Here is a 24,852-nt window from a genome sequence, read left to right on the forward strand (position 1 = left end):
TTTTAATTTTTTTAAATACCAAAAAGAAAACGCTTACTTTTATATCCGTCAATATTAATTTTTTGAAAGTTCAACAGTAAAAATATAAAAAATAATAAATAAAATAAAAATACAAAATATAAAAAGTAGTTCTATCAATATATTTTTCATTTTACTACAACCAATAATTTTTATTTATTTATTTATTTTTTATAAATACTACAAGGAAATGTTTTGCATCAAATTTTATGCATATTAATATTTTCTCAATTATTTTCAACATGTTTTTATGACGTCACAAGCGTCACTTCCGCCCACCAATGTGACGTCACATTGAGATCAATTCGTCACATATTTGCTTTGCAGTTTTGATTTGCTGGTCAAAGTTGATCGAATCTTTTAAATAAATTTTTAAACATAAATTTTACTTATTTTTAAATATTTAGCCAAGTATGAAAAAACTGATCGATAAGTTAATATGACATCAAACTGAAATCTAGTTTTGTAAAAACTTACTTGCAGTTTTGATTTGGAAATATCTTTAATTTTATTAAAATAATACTTTTTTATATTCAATTAATTTTTTAATTAGATAGTCAATTAAAAACAAACTTTTCTTAAATAAAAACTGTTATTAAACTTTAAATTAAAAGTCATTGAAATTAAAAAAAACTTTCTGTCACAATTAATATTTATTTGCTGCTGAAAAATAAACTGAATCTAAAATTTTAAAATAATAAATATTTTCTACAGTTGATAAAGTTATATTAAAAAAAGAGGAGTTTTAAATTTCGATTAAATATTTAAAAAATCTTTTTTTTTTCATTTAAAATGGTTTTGATTAATTTGTTTATACATCAAATATAACTTTTTATTTTGTTGTATCTTAATGCTTACTCATTTTTACAATGTAAGTTTATTTTTTAAATATCATAAAGCCATTATATTTATTTTTATGTTATTTTTTCTTTTCTTAAAATTAACAGCAAAGTATTTTTATATTCTGCGTTTGATAAACTACATAAAATTGAAAAGCACCTTAAATAGCACAGTGACTATGTGTTTACACTGAATTATGTTATTATAAATATGAAAATAATGTAATAATATAACAAATTATGTATGAATCATGTTGTATGTGGTAAACTAATAAGTAAAATCTACAAACTAATGGTAACCCTAAAATTTACAATAAAACTTATAAACAAATATAGCTTTACGATGTTGTCAAAAAATGTTAGGTATAAAGAATAATTTACAGTGTTATTTGAAATAAATGTTGAATACACAATACAACATCACTACCAACGCACATAAAATTTTACTGCCCATATTTTTGTACATTTGAACTCGAGAGCGAAGTGTTCATTCAACTATTTTAAATCTTATTGATTGGATATACATCTATTTTGATGATCCCACATAAAAAAACAAATCACTGGGAAGTAAACAAATTAGTAAGTCACAGTGCTCATTTTTACAGTAAATGAAGTTTCTTAAAAAAAAATTAAGCAAAGCTCACCGACTAACTGAGTCGGATAAAATAAATAAACTTACTTTACTGCATCTCAAGTTTTTACCTTGTTAAGTTTCCTGAAAGTAGAAAATGTCAAGTCACAGTCCTCGTTAATACAATTAGTTGTGCTTTAAATGAAGTTTCTTCATAAAAAACTTATAAGAAAGCTCACTAACTCACAGAGTCAGATCAAAAGATGCATCTTTAGTTTCCACCTTGCTAAGTTTTTACTTATTTGTCAGCGTAATAGTTGAATGTTTTATTCGATAAAAATTAAAATTGTGATAGTTGTCTCAGAATTACTTTTATAACTTTTTACTACACAGTTAATATCAGCTGGTAATAAACACTGCAAAACAATATACCTATGTTTATCAGTCTGCTTATATGCTGAGCATTGCAACATGCAGTTCGTATAGTTTTTTACTTATTTTGTAATCTCAAGTCATAGGTACTAATATTGCAGAATATAATTAAATTTTCATTGTTAAGATTCTACTTGACAGTGTAACTTCATTCAACCATCTACTAAACACTTGTTTTTGTACTTTTGCCGTCACAGGTCGTTGCAGAGTGGCCGTTAGAATCAATACAGCAAGTCACATACAGAATCGAAAGTCCTAAGTTCCTCACTGTATTTATTTATTTTATTTTGTTTTGTTCTAATTATTTTAAATTAATATACAAAAGCTGCGTTCAACAATGGTGCCAATAAGTTCATCAGTGTATTTGTTGCTTATTTATTTTATTTAGTTTTTGAACCAATACAGGTAGTAATAAACTGTTTAGTCCACAAATACATCTTAAAATATTTATTAAGTTTTTTACATTTTGCAGGGTTGCCAAAAAACCTCAAAATATGGAAAAACCTGAAATTTTAAAAATTTTGAAAAGAAGAATCTGGAAAAACCTGGAATTTTAAACAATTCCTACATGTTTAAGTAGTACAATTTTGATTTGACCCAAAAAATGTATCATATAAATAAAAGATATTTGTTAACATCAAGTTTTTTTTTTAGAAAACATATTTGAAGTAGCTTTACAGTATCATTTCAATGTTTTTATAGTATTTAACACAGTTTCTAACCTTAAACTTAACTTTGAACTAAAAAAGACCCAAAAATGTGTACTTTCAAAACCTGGAAAACATTTTAAAAACCTAAAAATTTTTTTGAAAACCTAGAGAAAATTTGGTAAAAACATTTGGCAACCCTGATTAAGCTTTTTGTTAAGTAAGCATTTTTTGTGTTCAAAGTACGCACTCAAGCTGAACATTACTTTTTATTTGAAAATGATAAAATATTTAAAAATATAATGTATTACCTCACATAACAATATTCCCCATAAATCTACCAGATAGTGATCAACTGCCAACTATTACACATTCAAAATATTAAGAAAAACCTAACCATATATAAATACTATTTTTTTAAAAATCCAGGTAAACAGTAATAAACAAACATATATACAAACAACTTTTTATAATACAATTTTTCTTATAATTTCCAGGTGGTGATCAACTGCGCGATACTGCCGACACTGAAATACAACGCGGCAACGCCCACTTTCCACCAGTGGCGTGAGTCTAACCTGAAAGTGGTCGGGTTGAACTTTCAGAACGCTTCTGACGCCGTGATGTTCGGCAAGGCTGTCGATGACATACTGGCATTACTGAAGGACGGGGGTGCGAGCAACGCTAACAAACAAGCTGAATTGCAGAGGTATAGTTTTATTTATATGGTGTAATAAAAGTAGCTTTAAAAGTATTTAATTTATTGAAGCTGACTACAATTTTATGTTTAAAGATTTAACATGCTATATCATAGGTGGGTATGATTTGTACAAGTTTGATTTGTACGAATTTTATGAAAGTCTCAAAACCTGTTTTGTATTTTTATGTAGTATTTAGTAAACGTCTTCTATTTTTGATATAATCCTTCCCTCTTTTTTACCTAAACTTGTTTGATTTTAAATTCTATGGTATTGACAGCATTTGCTTTTCAAGTTCAATACAAATTCCAACTATAATCTGCTTAGAATCACCTAATGGCTTGAAATAACATTTGTAAATATTTTTTGTCTAGATGTTCTTTATTTTTAGTCTGCTTGATTTCATACGGTTGTAAACCCTATTAAAAGAGAAATCATTATCCTAAGGTTTATTAATCTTTCTTTTATATTTATTCTGATTTTCTTCACTTCCAGTCCAAAGCTTTTAGAACCCAACGTAATTACAAAACCCATCAAAATCTTCCTAATATTTTCCCTATGACATTATAAATTTTTATCATGAAACCTTTTTCTCAAGGCATCAACAACATCAATATAATTATAATGAGTTTTGTAATCATTTAGGTCAAAATAAATTCATAAATATCAACTTTCATTTCAAAGTTGAACCCTGGTCTGTCATCCATGATTTTTAAATGATGAAAACTTTTTTCTCCAGGCAACAACAACTCCAGCAGCAGCAAGAGCAGGAGAGGCAACGTCAAGAGCGAGAGAGGCAGCAGAAGGAGGAAAACGAGAGAAAGGAACGAGAGAGGCAAGAGAAGGAGAGAAGAGAGAAAGCGGAAAAGGAGAGAATTGAGAGAGAGAGGCAAGCTTCGGTGAAGAAGCAAACTTCAATACCCCCTCCACCAAGTCAAGGTAACTGTTTGATAATATGTAAATAATTATTAAATGTTTATTACATGTATACTAATACTTATGTCAATTCCTCATAAGCCAAGTCAAGATGAGCACAATTTGTACAAGTTTTAATTTATGTGTATATATAGTTATATATAAATATATACATAGTTGTAGAATATAAACACTAAAATTTTTATCGGTACTGTTTTTCATTACTATTTTCTTAATTTAAAGTATCGATATATTTTACAACACGATGAAGCATAAAATGTTTATGATAAACGCTTACACCGTTTTAATAGAAGATCTTTAAGTTGCTTATATCTTTGTGTTCTACCATGGCTATAAAAAGTATATATTGATAATCATTGATAAAATAGTCAATGGAATGATGTAATATTTAATATTCCATTGACCATTGAAAGAGTTGATTCACCAAGTCAACCTGTGTATTTAGTTTTCACAATTTAAGTATAAGTTATAGTAACTATTGAAAATAATTTATAGTAAGTCTTTTATCATTTGAATTCACTGATTGTTGCCATATAATTATTGAGTAAATAAAGACTAATGTATTTTCATTAATCAATCGGTTACCCATGATAGGTATTGTAGAGTAAAATAAACATACATCATATAGCAGTAAAAAACTATTTAGATATTTCCCATATAAAACCTCTTAGTTGGTATTTTGAATTTCACAGACAGCACTTAGCCAAGTTAATACTCATACTTTTGTGATAAAACTGTTTTAAACTTATAATGTTTATATGTTACAACATTGCTAAAAAGATCAGTAGTAATCAAATTGGTATAAAACAATTCTTAAGCGTGTAAAAATTGAGTCATAAACACAAATTGAATCTACAGTTAATATGATTGTTACTGTTATTAAATTTATAAAATTATTTTTATATTTGAACAAAAATTTTCACTTAAATTAAAATAACAAGAAATCAATTAAGCTAAATAAACTTTAAACTTGACCGTATTTTTTAAGTGTAGTTTTAAATTGAATTAATTTAATTTACAAGTGGTTTATTGACTTAACGTCTATACTATAAAAATGTTAAACAATATAAAAGTAATACATGATTTATTTAAAATTTGTGCCTATAAACTTTGTTTCAAAACTTTGCCTTCTTTTATTGATTAGATCACACGTTATAAAAAAATAAAAAAGAAGAACTGCTATAAAAGTCTTATTTAAAAATTTAAAAATAACTCTCACCTCTAAATACTGTATTGTTTCTACAAACATTTAACAGTTTGTAAAGTTTTCTAACGTCAACAGTATACATTTCTCTATACAGTTACTTAGCATCTGTGACATTTATTAAATATTAAAATAAATCCTCTATTTGTGTTATTTACACTTTTGCGACTGACTTTAAACAAAAAAACAATATATGTGTACAAAGCTTCATTTTTATTTTATATTTTTTAGCATGTTTGTAGAAATAATTTTTTTTATATGTAAAAAATTGATAATTTTTATAACTGAAGCAGTATTTCTGTAACTATTTGGCACTCAATGTTTATACGTATACAAAAACTTGGTGATATTTAGTTAGTTTACTTGTAAAATTTTGATAATTTAAACCAATCATTTAATACTGTTCTAACTGACTTTAAACAAAAAAAGTAAAAATAAATCTTTAAACTTGCTGATATTTTCTTAGCTGTATATTTTTACATGATGTAAAAAAATGACATGTAGAGTTGGAAAACTGTTTTACTGATCTTTATTAGATTAATAGATAACTTCGTAATGGCTTTAACTAATTTTATTAAAATATTTTTATAAATTGCTGGTTATTAAATTAAGAATATATCATTATGTTAAAAATAATTGTATTAAACAGTTGGTAGATATTGTTCAATATACATACTATAGAGTTTTAAAAGCTGTTTTATTTATAAGGATATTTATTATTTGTTTACATGAGTCAATTGAAATGAATCAACATTATGATCTGGCTTCTTATAAAATATAAGTTTATGGAATCTATTGAAGCTAAAAGTTAATATAGTAGACTTTTACTTTATAAACAGCACTATAACTAAAGTGCAACTAAAGTTTACTTGTTTATTTTTCGTTGTTTTTTATTCACCACAATAGTGTTGAAACGATATATTTATAAACATTTCACAACAAAAATGAAATGTAGAATATAAGCCAAGACGGAACTAAACATTTAGTGTTCACTTAGTTGCATTAAGTTGTAGTGGAATCAACATTTTTTTATTAATTTGAGTGTAGAATTATATTCTGTTTTTGTTTAGAGTTAAATAAGTACATAGTTTTCATAAATAAGTAAAATTAGTAGTTTGTGTATGTTCAAATTTTTAGTTTAAGTGTTGTTTTACAAAACCTGAACATTATTTTAAGCTGTTTAAATATAAAACAAATCTTAATTAATTTAATAAGATTATATATATATTCTGATGGTAATTTCATCATTCGTTTCCTCATTGTAAAATTAACTTAAGTTTGAGTAACAGCTTTTAATTAAATAAAGTTTATAATAAAATAAGATTTAATTTTGTGTTTTTTTCTTTGCTATAAATTAAGTAAACTTAGTTGCTTAGAGTTTATAGTCACTTATAAGTTTGAGCTCTGTTTTATATATACTAAATAATTAAAGATATATTTTAAAACACTTTGAATACTCAAAAAAAACATATTAAAATAATTTAAATAGTGATTCATATAATTTGGATAGTGATTTCATATTTTTTTCTCTTAATTTAACAACCTCTAATTAGGTTATAAAAAATTAGTAATTAAATTCAAGTGTTTAGAATAGTTGCTAGAAATTTATCAGTATCTAAGTTGTTTTAAATGTTTAAATATATTTATTCAGTTTAAAACCTAAGTAGAGATAACAAGTGAATCAAATGTTTAGAATAGTAGTGATGGTTAAATTTATTGTAGTATCATCAATTTGTCACTATCAAAATTGAAAGCTAATCCTTTTTGTGCAAATTTTGTTTTAAAAAAGTATTTTTTTGATTAAAAACATGATCAATAGAAGTAAAATAGTTTGTAGTTCAAGGATTTTATTAGCATGACATAGTTTCAAGATTTGTCTTATATAAATTAAAATAAAGTTTTTATTTGTTAGAATTTTAAGATCTCATAAGTGTTTGTTTTAAATTTTACATTCGACTATATCATTCGACTATCTTTACTTAAAAAGCATTTTAGTCTTCAAAATGAATTTTGTTTTTAATCAGAAATTTAAACTCTAATTTTGGTCAAAAAATTTCTAAGCAAAAGTTTATTTATATATTTATTATTTTACAAGATTATAAAACTACCGACAGCTTACTTTAAAATCAGAATTATTTATTTGAGATTTATTTAAGCCTTTAAGAAAAGTAAGTTTTAAGTTTTTATAAAAATTCAAGATCTATGATAATGGTAAAAAATATGTTTTTATATAAAATTTGAAGTGCTAAATATCTTTTAAAAGTTGACTGAGAACAAAGTTGATTAGAAATTAAATTACAACAAAGTAAATTAAGTTTTAATCTCATTTACTATTTAGGCATTATTGTATTGTTGGTAGTTAAAAAATCATATATTTAAAAAGTGTGTTTTAAATATGAAAAATAAAGTATTCAAAGTATTATTTACTTTAGCAATTTATTATTCATAAAATAATGTTGTGAATTTATCTTCCATTTTTAATTTTTTTTATGAACTTATAAACCAAACTTTTTATTACATACTTGTTTAATAAATTAAAGTTGTAATCTCTTCTCCTAGTTTGGCATAATGTATTTTAGCATGTAAAAATTTGAGGCAATTATAAGAAAAATAAAATAATAAAATTTGATCCAAGTTTTTATTTACATGAATAACTTATTATTTATAAAATTAACTTCTAAAATATGCTTCTACTTAAATAAATTATATTTTTAAAATATTCCTATATTATGTATAAAAATGAAATTTTTCCAACTCATGCTTTTCTAAATAGATTTTCCCCATATTTATTTTGAAATTAAGTTTTCCAACTTAATTTCCAAAAAAAATCCACTTTTAAAATTTGAAATTAAGTTTTTCAACACTTTTTTTATGACGTACTTTTAAGCTTACGTAAACAAAAAGGTTTTAATGATTTTTTACGATCTTGTTTTTACAGCAAAGCTTTATATTTACTATAAATAACTTTGAATTTACTACTTAAAAGGTTTTTTATGTCCTTTGCTGAAATTATTTTCTTAGCAGTCTACCATATTTTTTTATAAAAGTTAAGCTGTTAAATAAGTAAGATTGTATATATTTTTATTTATTTAGGTTTAGTATTAAAATTACTATGCCATCTGAAGAGTTTTGTTAGTCTTGTATTGTAAAATTATGTTTATTAATAATATATAATTACATTTTGTTTTTTGAAAGTTGTCATTCTAATAAATTCCAAGCTTGTATTTAAACTAATGTTCAATCTTTATCTTTATAAGTACTTTCAAAAACAAATTTTGAAAAGTATATATTGTCATAAGATGAAAGTTTTTTTCTATTCTTCTGCGTACTATAAATAACTTAACAAGTTACAGAGTAATTTATTGGCTAAAAACTTCCTGATGTAACTAATTAAATGAGTAATTGTTTGTAACATACGTGCTATTTAAGCTAATAAAAAATTATATAATTAAGCATGTTTTCCAGCTTAAGTTAGTTATTAAAATTTCATTAAGTTACTTAATTACATTTAAAAAAATTTAAAATGTCAACACAAACAGCTCCTGTTAATATTGGTTAGTTTTGTTTATAGTTTACAGAGATAACTATGTTGAAATGAAAAATACATAAACTTTAACTTTAGTACCTATTTTAAGATTGTTTTCTAATATGTCAAAAAAATTTAGTTTTACCTTATTTGAATACCGTTGTTGACTTATAAAATATGTAATAGGAAAAACTACTTTAAAAATTAAAAGTTTTGTTGTTAAACATTAAATAAAATACTCCATTAAACCTTTGTCATTAAATAAATACATTAAAGGTATCTGTGTTACTGATTAAAAACTCAAGTTTAGAACTCCTAGGATTATGTGATAAATTGTTAAATATCTTTTAAAAATTTGAAAAATTTAGCTAACAAAACATAGTACAATGTGTGAGTAGTTACACACAAAATAGTCAAAAATATACAATGAATTTAGATAGTCATTTACTGTTTAAATTTTCTGTGTTATATTAATAACACAATAAGGTCATAGTGAACTCCTTCTAAATTGTTAATTTATGTCATTATTGTGTAATTGATGATTCATGCACCATGAAAAAGGTCATTAAAGTTAAATTACTGTAGCTAATGTGATTTAATTGAGAAATTTCTCAAATGTATACTAAACCTATTAGTTTACAAATCAATTTTTTTTTTACCTTTCACCGAAACCATGTTAAACAACTAAAGTTACTGCATCACCAGGAGTTGCTGTGTGTTAATATTAAATTTACAGTTTATCAAATCCTATCTTAAATATTAAGTTTTTTTTTCTAGCAACTTTTGTTAACAATATTTCAGCCTCAACAGCGCATCCTGTTGCTGCGCAGGGGTTTCAATTTTATTGACAATGATTAATTAAATATGGAGTAAAAAAATAATTTAATTTACATCTCAACATCGCCAGTAGCGTCAACAAGAAGTTTCTTTAAGATATTCATAAAAAATATTGAGTAAAAGTAAACCAAACATATTTTTAATATTGTTTAAATTAATAGCATTTTCATCTCTTTAGTGCCAGTAGTGTCGACACCCGCAAATAAGTATTTCTAATTTGTTTTAAAAAATATTGTTTATTCTTATTAATAATATTTTCAACTCAACAGCGCCAGTAGTGTCAACACCCGCAGGAATTCCACCTCCGCCATCGGGAATTCCCCCGCCGCCCCCGGCACCCGCAGGTTAGATTTGTTAATTAAAACGTTATTGTTATTTTCATTAATTAATTGCTATTAATATCAATACTGCCAACTGAGGCTAGTTTGACTTTTTCTTAGATCTCAAGCTAATCTTTTCGATATAAAGTCGAAATATATCGATTTTTCCGATTTTTCTTAAAAAATGTCTTTTCTATTTTGTCCTTTTGTAATTGTTTTGATACATTTATGCATTTAAGGTATTAAATAGAAATTTTTTATTCACTCATCCCATTTTTACCTCAGTATTTTGTTTTCATATTTTGTTATAATTATTTATCTTTGTACAGGAATGAGTTTTTTTCTAAATCTAAAACTTAAATGATTTTCTTATCAAGTGTGTTTTTTCAAGTTTTTTCTTACTTATTCTGTTTTAGGTATTCACTACCACTATTAACTTATTTTTCAGTTATTTTCAATACAGTTACTTTTTTTTTATTAGGAATCCCACCACCACCCCCAGCAGGCAGCATCCCAAAAGCTCCAACTCCATCAAGTTCATCTTCTAGTGGAGGTAAGATATAATTTAAATTTAATATAATAAATAATTGTAAATATGTTATTGTATTTATTCCAAAAGCTCCAACTCCTGCAAGTTCTTCTAGTGGAGGAGGTAAGATATAATTTAAATTTGTAAATAATAACTGCAGCAATGTTTATAAGTTTTAATTTGTCTATATATATTATTTATTTTTAGGTGCAATCCATTTGCTATTATTTTATTTTTATAAAACCCTAATTTATGTTATACATCAACAGTGTTTATTATATTTTTCATTTTTATTTATGTTTGTATCAAAGTAATAATAAATATGTCAATATTTTGTTTTTTTTATTAATTAATTTATTGATTTTAGGCGCAGTCGGATTGCAAACTATATGCTTATAAAAGTTGCCACAAAACCTGAAGTTTGACAATTTAGGCTAAAAATTCTGGAATTTCAATGGTTTTTATATGTTAAGTAGTGACATTTCGATTTGACGCAAAGCATCTATCATATAGATAATCTTTTTTGTTATCATCAAAATTTTTTTCTATAAAAAAACACATTTGAAGTAGCTTTACAGTATCTTTTCAATGTTTTTATAGTATTTAACCTAGTTTTTCATCTTAAACTTTAATTTAAACTAAAAAATCCCAAAAACAAGTACTATTGAAAACTTTAAAAAAAATTTGAAAACCTAGAGAAAATTTGCAAAAGTTTAGTGGCAACCCTGAATTAAGTTTATTTGTAATTATTATATATTTTATTATATAATTTATATTTTTAGGCGCAGGCGGACTTAGTGGATTGGCTGCCCAACTCCAAGCTGCTAAACTGAAAAAGGTTTGTTGATAAGTTTATATTAATATGAATAATTTGATCTTGATTAAATTCAGCAAGTAAGCTAAGTATAATAGTGCATTAATATTCAATTTGTGAGCTCCTTAGACCAAATCAATTGTTCATTTAATGTTATCTGGTGTTTTGTCTGATTTTAATTTAACCATGATAATGATCAGTGTTTAATCCAGGGATTAGCAGGATGTGTATGAAATTGTAGGTGTCAAATTTGCAGTAGTATATTTTTTCAGCTTTATGTAATTGTGCCTTAACTTGAATATTACTTTATAATTATAATAAATTTTTACATGTTACAAAGTTGTTCTCAAAAACTTGCTAGAAGAAGCAGCAAAGATAACAAGTTCAGCTTAGTTTTGAAGTAGTTATATCGTAAAGCTTAGGAAGCTGAAAATAGGTTTTAGTTTCAAAAGTTCTAAAATTAATTTTCAACCAATAAGCGTAAATTGTGAAATTTGTTTTTTTTTTCTGTTTACAGTTAGTTCTGCTTACTTGTTTGTGAAACATTTGTGTTTATGTTTGTTTACGGTCTAGCGATATCAAATTTCTCACTAAGTGTTTATATGTATTCAAAACTGTTTATATCTGTTCACACATGAATAACTGTGTTTTCTTTTTATCCATTTGAGATTAATATAAAAGTGATATATCTAAATATAAAGAGATTAAAAAAATTAGCATGTTTTTGGCAATTAATTTTTTAAATGTGTTTTGTTAATACAGCACAATTATCAATAAGATTTTATACAACTTTTACATCACGTAGCTATAGGTCTGAATGTGTAGAATATCAAGAATATTGTTTATATGTATTCACGCTTGGGTTAATGTGTTGACTTTTTGTAGACATTTTGATGTATTGAAGATTATGCGGCTAGACATTGCAATAATAAACATTTCTCTATAGTGTGATAAATCACAGTGTTAATAGGTATTGTTAGGTACATATTGGATAAATAACAAGCTATATAGTTTTATCAAGTTATCAATTTTTATTGTATTAATCATTAGCTATAATTAACAATATAAAAAATATGTGAAATAATATAAATTTTGACATTAAATAATAAACGCAAGTATTAATTAGAAAACATGACTTTCTAATTTGTTTTGTGCAATATTAAACAATTCTCTATGGTGTGATAAATCACAGTGTTAATAGGTATTGTGAAATTACTGTTTATTTGTATTGTGAAAAAAATTGTTGAATAAATATTAAACTATGGTATTTTTTATGTTTGATTTCAGTCATTGTTGAATTTAAACTGGTATTGTGAAATAAGTTTAAAAAAACCTGTATTGTTTGTTTTTTACTATTGAAATATTCGTATTATATGACCCAAACTCTACGTCATATTTTAACTGAATTTTATTGTGAATACTACTGTAACAAATTTTAAGTTCGGATACAATAGTATATATAATATTTAAAGTTATGTAAAATTCCACATGAAGTATTTAAATAAAGATTATTAAGTGATATACTTGAATTTTCTATAGATATTCATTAAACATACCAAGCTTTTAAATAACCTTTTATTTATTTAACTTCTAAACTTTACATTGTTTGTTACCAATATTGCCAATTTAAAAGGTCAAAAAAATTATTAAAATTTAAATTAATCAAAAAAGTGTGCTAAATTACACGAATTAAAAATATTTTATAAACAATCTTTAAGATGATGAAAATCAAACAATTCTCTGTTTTAAGAGATAAACATCAACTTTTGTGATAATTTGAGCTGAAAAGTTTTGCTAACTATTTCTACTCAATAATAGATTAAACTAAGGTCACAATGAACTTGTTAAAAAATTTTTGAAAATTGCTTTTCAGTCAAACTTGAATTTTAAAGTGGATAATTTGAACAATGGTTAAGCACTTCTTGTTACAATTTCTATAAACTTCTTTGTTTTTTATTGTTTACTTTGAAAAATACATTTTTTGTTTCTTTTTTCCTGCAAATAGTTTTTGTTTTTTATTGTTAACCTTGTTTAATTTCTACAAAAGTTCTAATTTCTTGCAACAACTTTTAAAATGATTTTTTGTTTTTACTTTATAAATTCAGAAATACTTTTCAAAATTTCTTTCACAAACTTTTTTTTTCACTGTTTACTTTCTAAAATCATTGTTATAAAAAAACTTTATTTATAACAATGTTTAATAACTTTTATAACTTTTTTTTGTATTTATACAACATTACAATATAAAAAAATATTTTATAAAAACAAGTTTTGTATACAATTTGGAAAAAAAGTTTATAGTACTTTTGAAAATTACTGATTTGTAAGTGATTATTGTAATTTTCAGTGGTGATTATAATGTTTATAATTAAAATTAATAGTTACTAAACGTTGTTTGTTCCACAAATAATCTATAAAGCAAAAATATGAAGTTTGTAACGAGTAATGTTAAATATTGAAAAAGTAGAAACTAATAAAACTAGTATGTTAAACCTTTATTGTTAACCTTGTTTAATTTCTACAAAAGTTCTAATTTCTTGCAACAACTTTTAAAATGTTTTTTTTTTTGTTTTTACTATATAAATTCAGAAATACTTCTTAAAATTTCTTTCACAAACTTTTTTTTTACTGTTTACTTTCTAAAATCATTGTTATCTATAACCTTTTTTTTGTATTTATACATCATTACAACATATAAAAATATTTTATAGAAACAAGTTTTGTATACAATTTCGAAAAAAAAGTTTTACTTTTGAAAATGATTGATTTGTAAGTGATTTTAGTGTTCTTTATAATGTTTATAATTAAATTTGATAGTTACTAAACGTTTTTTGTTCCACAAATGATCATTGTTTCAATTCATTGTAGAAATGTTTTAAAGTTTATAACGAGTTATATTAAAGAGCATTTAAAAAAAAGTAGAAACTAATAAAACTAGTATGTTAAACGTGTTAAACTGGGAAATAAAGTTGTACTACGTGAGAGAAAATAATATTTCATATCATTTGTACGTGTTTATGAAGTCAGGTTTTAAGTTGTACTTTTAAGACTACAATTATTTCAACAAGCTGCACAATTTTTATTTAGTGTTGTTAATGTACAGTTAATTCTAAATTGAATTTCTTACAACTTCCTATGCTGAGCAGTACTGTTTCATAAAACATTTTATTTTTAACCCAGTACATCACTTATTTTGTTTGTTTGAAGTTTTTGTCATTGATTTAAAATCTTAAAAATTGTTAACGTAAATCTTTTATGGCTTTAAAGTGTTCCGTCAAATTTTAAATTTAAACAAAAACTTGATGAACATAAACTCTTTATTACCAATATAATTTTCAAAGTGCTAAGTTAGTTAAACGTTTTCTGTGAACTTATAAAAACACATTACTGTTAAATCCATTAAGGTACAAACTAATTTTTCAGTTTTATTATTTGCTCTACACTCAAAATATTCACAAAATAAACAAAATACATCCAAATGTGCGTCATAAACTGCTGTAAAATTGATTTAAAAGTTTATTTTTCCCAATTATTCTGTCATTTTGTTGTTGTTGTTTTTTGTTACTTAATATTTTTCGGCATTGTCTAAAGTCTAATCAAATTTTTTGTCAATGGTCATTACATTAAAAAAAAATCAAAATTTTTTAAATATGTTAAAATTGAAATACTTCTAGTGTTTGGACGTAATAACTTAATTTCGTGTATGCATTTTACTTTAACTTATTAATTAATTAACTTTTAGAACATTCTAGTTTTTATTTTAAAACTTAATGATCAGTTGCATCAGTATGAATTAAAAATTTCCAACAAAAAGACTTTTAAATTTAAGAGAAATATCTTTCCAACTTCTCAAGTTTGCCAATAACAATGTAGTAATTTGATTGATCGCTTTACAAACAAAAATTTCATTACAACACATTCAAATAGTTTTCAATCAGTTTTGTGCAAACTTTTAATTATTCATAAACCCTATTCATAAAAGTTATGCCAAAGAGCCTTCAAAATTTCGTTATTTTCTCGTTCGGACATTGATAAATGAGCCCAATAACATTGTTAATTGAATTTATGATTTTTTTGCATTGTTTTATATAAAGTGTCAGCTTTAATAGTCAGTAGATTAAGGCCATAGGGGGGGGGTCCACTTTGTTTTTTACAACTTGATCTTATTTTGTAAAATTTAATCTGAGCTATCAGACACCTTTAACCGCTTAAAAAAACTCAAAGTAACTTTTGAGATATAAGCGATCAAAGAAAGGGCGTTCAATAGGTTCCTTATGGAAGGCGAAAACAAAAAATGCGAAAAAAGACTATTTCACTAAAAATCTATCTCCTCCTTCATTTTTTGAGTAATCTTTCTCAAATTTTTACAGAATGTGTATTATTAAACATTCTATTGTAGGATTTTTTTTAATTTTGAGTAAAAAAAAACTATTGTAAAAAAACTACCCTTTTTTTAGTTTTTTGTGGATAAAATTTTTATTTTTCAAATTTTCAAAAATTCCAACATTCAGATTTTTCAAAATATGAAAAGGTACATTTCCTGAAAATTTGAAGTCTCTAGGTCAAAAAATGAAGGAGGAGATAGGTTTTTTGTGAATTTTTAAATTTCCGAGAAAATTGACCCCGAAAAATTTGCGGTCCATACGTTTGTATCGGAAACTTTTTACAAAAAATAAAATATCTCAAAAGTTAAATTATATTTTTGAATTCTATAAAAACAGGCTTGTAGTTTGTATTTTAAGCTTTCATATAAAAGCCAAAGTTAATTTTTGTAAAATAAAGTCGGACCCCCCCTATGGCCTTAATATGCAATTTCCTAAACTTTTCATTTATTATAGGTTTTTAAATAATATAACTGTTATAATCATACAATAATCTTAAATATTTTTTATTGAAGCTGAAAATATGACCATGTACATAAAAAAAGATAGATACTTAAATATTACAACACTTTTTTTTAAACTATAAATAACTATCATTTATAACACAATTCATATCTCAATCCTTAAAATCTTGTCAAATTATATACATACATTTGATAGAAAAAAAATGTCAACATAAATAATTTGTACATTCACGTTAAATTTATGTATACCACTCAAAACCACACTACGACACTTTATCCAAATGAATATTCAATCAGTTAGAAAATGTGATGCAAACATTAAATTATTCATAGATCGCCTTATGGTGTTTTTTGTGGAAATTTTTCTTTGTAAACAAGAGATGATTGAACGTAAGCTACGTTGGAGCTACTGGTATTTTTAACCGGAAAAAAAAGAAAATTTATTAATTTTTAAGCAACTTGAAAAAAGTTTGAAAACTTTTCGTTGAAACTGATTTGAACTTGTTTAAAAAAAGTAAATGTTTTAGAATGATTGTTTATTGTTTTTTAATTCTATATATGTTATATTTTATTTCATTCCAAAAGACATTTAGTATTTCGTTATAAAGTTTAATCAAGCTATTGTTTTGCTACTGGTGATTTTAAATGTTAGTAGGTATTGTTTTAATTATTTTAAAATTTGAGTTTTATGTTTGTTTAAATTGAAAGTTTAAACGTTTTGTTTGTTGTATTGAGAGTAGTTTTAGTAACTGGTATTTATTTTAAGTTATTTAAAAGTAATTGAATGTCGGCTCTATAGGCAAACTTGTTTTATAATAAAAAATACTGTATATACATTCATATAATATTTCATAAATTGATAAGCTTAAGTTATTTTATTTTAAGAAGCAATAATTAAAACATATTAAATATTCTGTTAGATTTCTTAGATAGCTAAAATACTTGTGATAGTACCCTATAAGTTGTATAAGTAAACTATTTCATGCAATTGTATGGTTCTTATCACAACAAAAATGACTTAAGTTATAAAATTTAAGCGCTAAAGGTCAGAAATATTAATGACTCAAGGTTAATTTTAACTTTAAATAAGCATTTAAGTTAATACAAACATTTAAGTTTTTTTAATCTTGTTTCATGATCATTTACAGTACATAATGTATACAAAAACTAAGCATACTTTTTTTTGTGTATAAGATATGTTAGCCCTAAAGATATGTTTTTACTTAAACTGTGCTAGTTAAATTGTTAAATTAAAAAAAATATACCGTACATTTTACATGTTTCAAAGAATATCGTGATTTTTTTTCTATCTAGGACTTGTATATCATATAAAATGCATCTTAATTTACGTTTTTAACGGTTTCTTCACCTAAATAATTTTCAATAAATAATTGATGTAATATTTTATGTTCTAGTGTTTGTATTATGGTTGAGTTCTTGTAGTACTTAATGTTCTGTAAAATTAAGTGTGTGAAAAAATAAAAAAATTGAGCATGATAAAACATATTTTTTTTAAACTAAATTACAAAACTAGAATTAACAAAAAATAGTTGTTTGAGTTTTTTTTTAATTTGCACTAAAACTTGCAACAAATATAAGAATAACATAAACATAAAAATACATCCGAAACATAGGAAATTCTGTGGTTATTGTTTCAAATGGCACACTTTTTGAAACATTTAACAAACAAAAGTCCTTTCAAATAATATCCATAGGAATTTTGTGGCACACTTTTAGAAATATTTGCTCAAAAGTTTATACCACTTGAGAGTTATATTGAAGCACCTAGTATAAGACAAGAGTGAGCAATTGAGAAATTTGAGTATTTACTCAGTAAAGCAGCTGTTTAGAAGGGGTTTTGATATTATCTCTCTAAATTTGCCGGTAGAGAAAATCAATTTGCGCCTGTAGTAACTTTATTGATAAATTTATATAAGTTATAATTGGGTAGTTTTGAATGTAAGTTTAAAAGTTTGGATAGTCTTATATTTTTTTGACGTGTTATAAGTTATCCTTTTTAATAATTAAGGTAACAAGACCAATATTAAAAAAAAATATCTCATTAAACCTGATATACGGTTGTTTAAAAGGGATTTTGTATAAATCTCATCAAATTCGCCGTTGAGAAAATAATTGCGTCTGTAGTTCCATTGATGAAATTATAAGTTCTAATTGGGTACTTTTAAATGAAATTTTTATATTTATATGTTTTGGACTACTTTTTAAAATATTTTTCTTTGGTAGTAGAAATTCTTACAGTATGCAAGTAAAAAGACCAATATAACTTACACTTTATTAACTGTTTATATATTAGAAGAATATACTTTTATGTAGTATTTTAATTAAGTATGTAAAAGTATTCTTGATTACATATATAGAAACATTTTACCAGACATGATGAAATGTAAAAATGTTTACAATACATTTACATTGTTATCGTGATCTTATCTTTTTTTAATACATTTTATTTGATTTTTTGACATTTAAAGTATATATATTTTTTTATTCTTAAAGTATAATAACATTTGTTGCTTTAAAACTTATTATATTTTTTGTAGTTTGTTGGTGAGAGCTTATTTACTTATTTTTTTCACAGATAGCATTTTTATTACTATAAACAAAAACTATAATTGTTGTTTTAAATTTAATCAAAATAGTTTGTATTTGAGAACAAAATAAACGCAAAGTTTAAAAGTTTAAAATGAATTCGAAAAGTGTAAAAATAGATTGTCAAGTTAAATTTTCAACTTGCAAGTTAAGTTTTATTTTTAAGGTATAAACATGATTTAAAACTAGAAAAAAAGTTTTTCTACTTTATTTGATTTAGTTCATACTGTATTATATATTTGCTTTTTTGTATAAGACTTAAGTTATTACATTTGATACGAAATAATATGTTTAATAATAAGAAGTATTAGAAATTTCTCTTTGAAATTAAAGTATCTATCAATTTTAGAATTTTTTTACACAGTTAATTAATTTTTTCTTTGTTACATGCTTAGACGAAGGTAAGTTATAAAATAAGTTATTAACTAACAATTAACTATCTATTATTAAAAAAGAGCGAAAGAATTCAAAAAACGACTGCTTGTTCATATTTTAAATCATTTCTATTCTTAAACTGTTGTCAGTTAAGGTATTTTTACTTCAGTATTTATTAGATTAGCAAACAATAAAACTTACTATTTATGGTTCAACATTTTTGCAGTTGTTTATTATATTGAAGATGTTTTAAAAAGCACTGTAGTAAAATGTATTTTAAATATTTAGATGTTTTGTTAAGGACTAGTTTACTACAAAAATTAAACATAAATGCTTTTTTTTGTACTTTTTACTGTTAAAAAGCAATAATTGGCTGTTAAAAATTTTCTTTCAACAAATTCAGAAAGACACCCCTTTTTATATTTCCGATTTAAATCAAATATAAGTGGTATTACCTCTTTTTCACTTACAAATTGAAGCTGAGTTTGCCACTTTTTATTAGTTTTTAACAGAATAACTTTATTAAACTGCATAAAGTTTTTTTTCTAAATTTTACTTTTTTTTAAGTATTTAAAAAGCTAGTTTGATTTGTTTTCTTAGTATAGACAAATGTTTAAACTACACTTAAATAAATGTAATAAAACCCTTTAATCTATCATATGATACAATATTTTTACAATTTAGACTATTTAAAACTTAAATCTTTTAATTTTAAGTTAGTTTTATATGAAACAAAATATACAAATGTGTCCAAATTTTTTATAATCTTTTACAAAAAAAAAATAATCAGAAACTGCTTATTTTAGCTTTGATTAGATTTTTTGGTTATTTTTGTTTTGTATGTTTATCTTTAACACGTCAATTGTGCAAATTTTGCTGATAAAATTTTTTATATAAAAACAAAAATAGAACCACCAAACTGTTTTTATAGTTTAATGTTAGAAAAAAAATGTAAGTCAATAAGATTTTATGATTTTAAATAAATATTTTTATGTTAGCTTGTTTTTTTTTTACTTACATCAAATAAAAAAACTATTCTATACTTATAAATTTTTTCTTGGAATTAGAAATATAATTTCAATAAGTTTTTATCCGTAATAAAAAAAATCTTTTACGACTGCAAATACGAACCGAAGTTTCACCACAATTTTTCTTTGTAATTTACAAGTTTTCACAAAAACTTTTGTCATTAATCACAGAGTTTTTTTTTTACATAACCTGCACAAAAAGTCGTAAAATTTTCACAAAAAACCGAACTTTTGTTAATTACACACAGAAAACAAGTTTTCTGTCTCCTTACATTACAAGAAAAACATCTTTTTTTCTGTAAGTGTAATTACGAACATTTAAATTTGGTTTTTGTTATGCGAGAAGTTATAAGTTTAAAATTGTGGTTTTATTTTAGTTTGTTTGATATAAAGATTGAGTTTTAATAGTTTCTGCTTGAAGTGTTTAAAATAAAGATGTATAAAAAATTGTGGTTTTGTTTTAGTTAGTTTTAAAAGGTGTTACAACGAAATGAATTTGAATGTTGAATTTTTTAAATAAAGCTTTCTATAAATTACTATGTTTAATTTGTTTATCAAAAATATTTCTGAAAAAAAAGTTTTTTTGAAATTTTTTTTTGTTGTAAAAGTTAGGAATACTTTATTGTTTTACTTGAAAAGTTTTATTGGCTTTTTCAAATTATTTTTATATGATGTATTTTTTTAGAACTTAAGCCAATCTCGAATAATGATGTCTTCTAATACTCATCTTTGAGTTGATTTTCATACATTTACTTGTTTTTTGGCTGTTTTTAGTATTTCAGTTTTTAATCTTATATTTTTGTTTTAGTTTGTTTAAATATAGTCATTCTCAGAACAATGATGTCTTCAAATGTCGTTATTCGCCTGAGAGTTAGTTTATTTAATTTTTTTTTTTAAATTTAGTATAGTGATTTTGTATTTTATGAAAGTTTGCGTTTTTGTAGTTATTATTAAATAACGCTACTAATTTGTACTTTATATACTGAATCATTGTATAAAAATATCTGTTGTAAAGTAAATAAATACTTATTCAGTGCATAACTAACTGCTAGTTTTGTATTGAATGAAAGTCACAATAATTTTACTTATTATTTGTCTTTCAAAACAATCTTGTTCATCAAAAGACTCAATTTTTAACTGTTTTACGGTTCAAGTAAATCAAAAAATTGATAAAATTTTAAAATGTGCATAAATAATAAACAGTGACGTACCTTAAAAGTTTTGAAATGATTTTTTACGGACGAAATGTATAAATACAGTAGTAATGGAAGTGACTTGCTACCCAATGAATTGTCCACAACAAGTAATATTACAACGAGCTAACTATCATTTATAACTGACTCGTCTATTAATAATTTATCTAATAATTAACATACCAACACTTATGGTCGCATGACAATTGAATGTTCTGATAGTTCACAAAAAGTATTTAGAAGGCCACATCTAACAAAAAACACTTGAAAAATTCTCATATAGATTTAATTGATAACATTGGAATATTTTTGAGTTGTAAGAATAATTTTTAACCTTCAATAAAAGACTCAACTGATAATAATGAAAAATATTTAACTACTGCAAAGATAATATTTTTGCAATAGTTAAATATTTTTGTTTCTTTCTATAACACCAGTTTATAATCTTTGATTTTTGAAGTTCCAATCTCAAAATACTACTCGAGTTTTGTTTTAAATCTGTTAAAAATTGAGACTTAGAAGAGTTAGCGGCAATATAAGTTGAATAGTTTTACTGAACATATTTTTAGAAAAGTGTTGATTTATAAAAGTGATTCAATAAGTAGCAATATCAATAACTTGTGTTTTAAAACGCTGTAATTTTAATATTTTTTTTTTGTATTGCTTCTAACAAGATTAGTGACGTCAAGAATAAAATAATAAACGTTCTTCTACAAAAATATTATTAATACCCACTATATTTGTGAAAATAACGAAATTGTTATTCCTAATTTCTGTTAATTTTGAACGAGCTCATGGTTATTTATTATACCCAGCTCGCACACAATTAAATCGTATATCTGATATTAACTCTCTAAATATATGTCATAACGGTTTTGTTAAAAATATTACATTATTATTTTCCCCAATGAGTAAAATGCTAGTTCTTTTGTTGCATGATAATTCTTAAAAAATATTTAGAAGGCCAAATCTCATAAAATAGTATACATATGAAAAATGGTATAAAAAGGTTTAATAAAAAAACAGCTAGTTCAAATTTTTAGAAAAGTCAGTTTGAAGCTTTAATACTTGTTAAATGTATAAAAAGTCACTTTTTCTCAACTTCAAAATGTGCATAAAAGATTAATAGTGACGTCATTTTAATAATTAAAACGAAAATCTACGAACAAAATGTATAATTTTAAGAGTATAATGTAACGAGATCTGTTCAAAAATTTTTTGCTACTAATATTTATAGTGAGTCAATGATCTTTTATATCGGACTTACAACAAGTAATACAATCTTATTGATACAAAAATTTCCATCTAATGTGCTTCGTGCATGTAGAAGTCGTTGGTCAGTCAGCCAAAACCTAAAAACTTGCAGTCATCAATCTATAAACGGCTTATCAAGTATTAAAATAAGCCGTTTGTAGATTGATGATTGCAAGTTTTTAGGTTGTGACTGATTGATGAGTCCTAATAAGGACGAAACCGGTCTCAGTCTACCAAAAAATTGTGGTCTGATGATCGAATTGGCATGATCAAACTTTTTGTTAAACTTGAGCTTGTCTCACGGCATACGAAAGTCCAGTCTTCCGCTCTGCTGACTTTCGCTGATGTTTTTGTTGATCTTTTTAAATAGTAACAAGTCACAAATGCACGGAGCGTCAATTTTGCACTAGCTTTATCTGTTCTAATTTAGAATAATTTAAAACTGTTTTCTTCAAAACGCTGTTTTCCAATAAATAGAAAATTAGTTTGCTAATTCTTTTTTTTTAAACTTTTGAGTAAATTTTATTCAATTTGTTAAAGTGAAGGTCAGTACATTTCTGACACTTGCCCTTCAAGAGTTGTTTATATTTTGGCTCTCTTTACAGTATGTTTTTCAAAAAAATTAAGAGCATCTATTTATTTTAGTGAAATAAAAATATTGATCAAAAAATATTTGATAATAGTTAAGAAAATTTATTTGACAAGATCGAAATACCTAGATGAAAAGATTTATATTTAGTGTATATCAATACTATATATTCAACATATCTTCATTTGTTTTTTTCTAAATCTTTTTATCTCCTGGTCAAAAAGTTTACCTATTTTGGTTTAAATTTTTAAAGTTATTTTTAAGCTATTGGATCGAGTTAGTTACGTCTCAAAGTAATATTTAAAAAAGTCATACTTTATTTTAAGTTTAACACCAAAGTTTAGTATATTATAAATTATATTTTTTATACTTGTATTCTTAGTCTAATGTTGCAGTTTTCCAACTTTAACAAAAAATACATGAAAATAATATAAAGACGTCATTAGTCAAAAAATGTATTTTGCAGAAAAGTTTTGATATAAATATTGAGTAATAATATTAACAATTTATTATGACTCTTTGTTTATGGCATCAAATTTTAAGCGAGTACATGATCAAATACGACATACTCGTTAATTACCAATATCAACCAATATTACTTAAATAAAAAGTATTTTAGCCGCTTTACAGGTGTAAATGCAACATCTCGTAATAATTAAACATTTCACGAACCTTTTTTATCAGACCAAACAAAAACTTTCCAACAATGGTGATATTTTTGTTTTAGTCTAATTTTTATGTATGTACTCGATTAACCGTATTTCCATCTTACGGGCAACTATGACAAACTAGCTTAAAAAACCGCCTCAAGTTGCATTGTATAAATTAAATTTATAATAAAAAAAGTGACAACAAATCTGTTTTAAAACTAACTTGTACATGGATATAAGATTAAACATATTTACACCTCACAGGCGACACCAAGCGAGCCAACATAATTAAGTAGTATGTTATTAATAAAATGCCTTAAGGATTTTACCCCGTTTAGATATAAATTAAATTAAAAAAAAATAACAACAAATCTATTTTAAAAAAGAATTGAATATGAAATTGAAAAATTTTCCTGCTCACAGGCGACACCAAGCGAGCCGAAACCTCTTTATTTTTAACATATGATAGTTAGCTACTATCGCTTTTTAATACTTAATCGTATTTATCTTTGTATAATTTTTATGAATTAACCATTAAGTTTAAATTAAACAACTTTTCCTTCTCGCAGGCGACACCAAGCGAGCCGAAACCGGCACCTGCATCATCAGGTTCAGTGGGAATGGGCGACTTGGCGAGCCAGATAGCGAACGCCAAGCTGAAGAAGTCGTCGAATGTGAATGTTGAGAAGAAACCGGCTCCCATTAGTAGTGGTGGTGGAAATATGATGGATGAACTGCAGAAGAGAATGCAGTTAGTAATTTGTGTATTTAATAAAGAAATCTAAATAAATAGTTGAGTAATAGATTATAACGCAATTAGATTGAAATACTAATTAGTTTTTAATATTTTAATTGAAAAAAAACTTAAAAAAAAAATTAATATTGAGTTCTAATGTCTAATATAACAGACAAACTGCATAAAAGAACGCAGTTAGTTTG

The 24,852-nt window shown here is 24.4% G+C and overlaps 1 protein-coding gene across 1 annotated transcript in view; it reads left to right on the forward strand.

Moving 5' to 3' along the window:
• Positions 1–24,852, forward strand: part of LOC145838156 (uncharacterized) — a 33,556-nt gene that overhangs the window by 4,588 nt on the left and 4,116 nt on the right. Inside the window, exons 4-9 of the mRNA XM_082945708.1 lie at positions 3,005–3,216; positions 3,945–4,144; positions 9,978–10,052; positions 10,510–10,581; positions 11,340–11,395; positions 24,483–24,664. Of these exons, the coding sequence (XP_082801834.1) occupies positions 3,005–3,216; positions 3,945–4,144; positions 9,978–10,052; positions 10,510–10,581; positions 11,340–11,395; positions 24,483–24,664 (797 nt within the window). The remainder of the gene's footprint in view (positions 1–3,004; positions 3,217–3,944; positions 4,145–9,977; positions 10,053–10,509; positions 10,582–11,339; positions 11,396–24,482; positions 24,665–24,852) is intronic.

The sequence above is a fragment of the Thalia democratica genome, chromosome 6 (assembly GCF_965202585.1).
Source record: "Thalia democratica chromosome 6, ktThaDemo2.hap1.1, whole genome shotgun sequence".
Lineage (NCBI taxonomy): Eukaryota > Metazoa > Chordata > Thaliacea > Salpida > Salpidae > Thalia > Thalia democratica.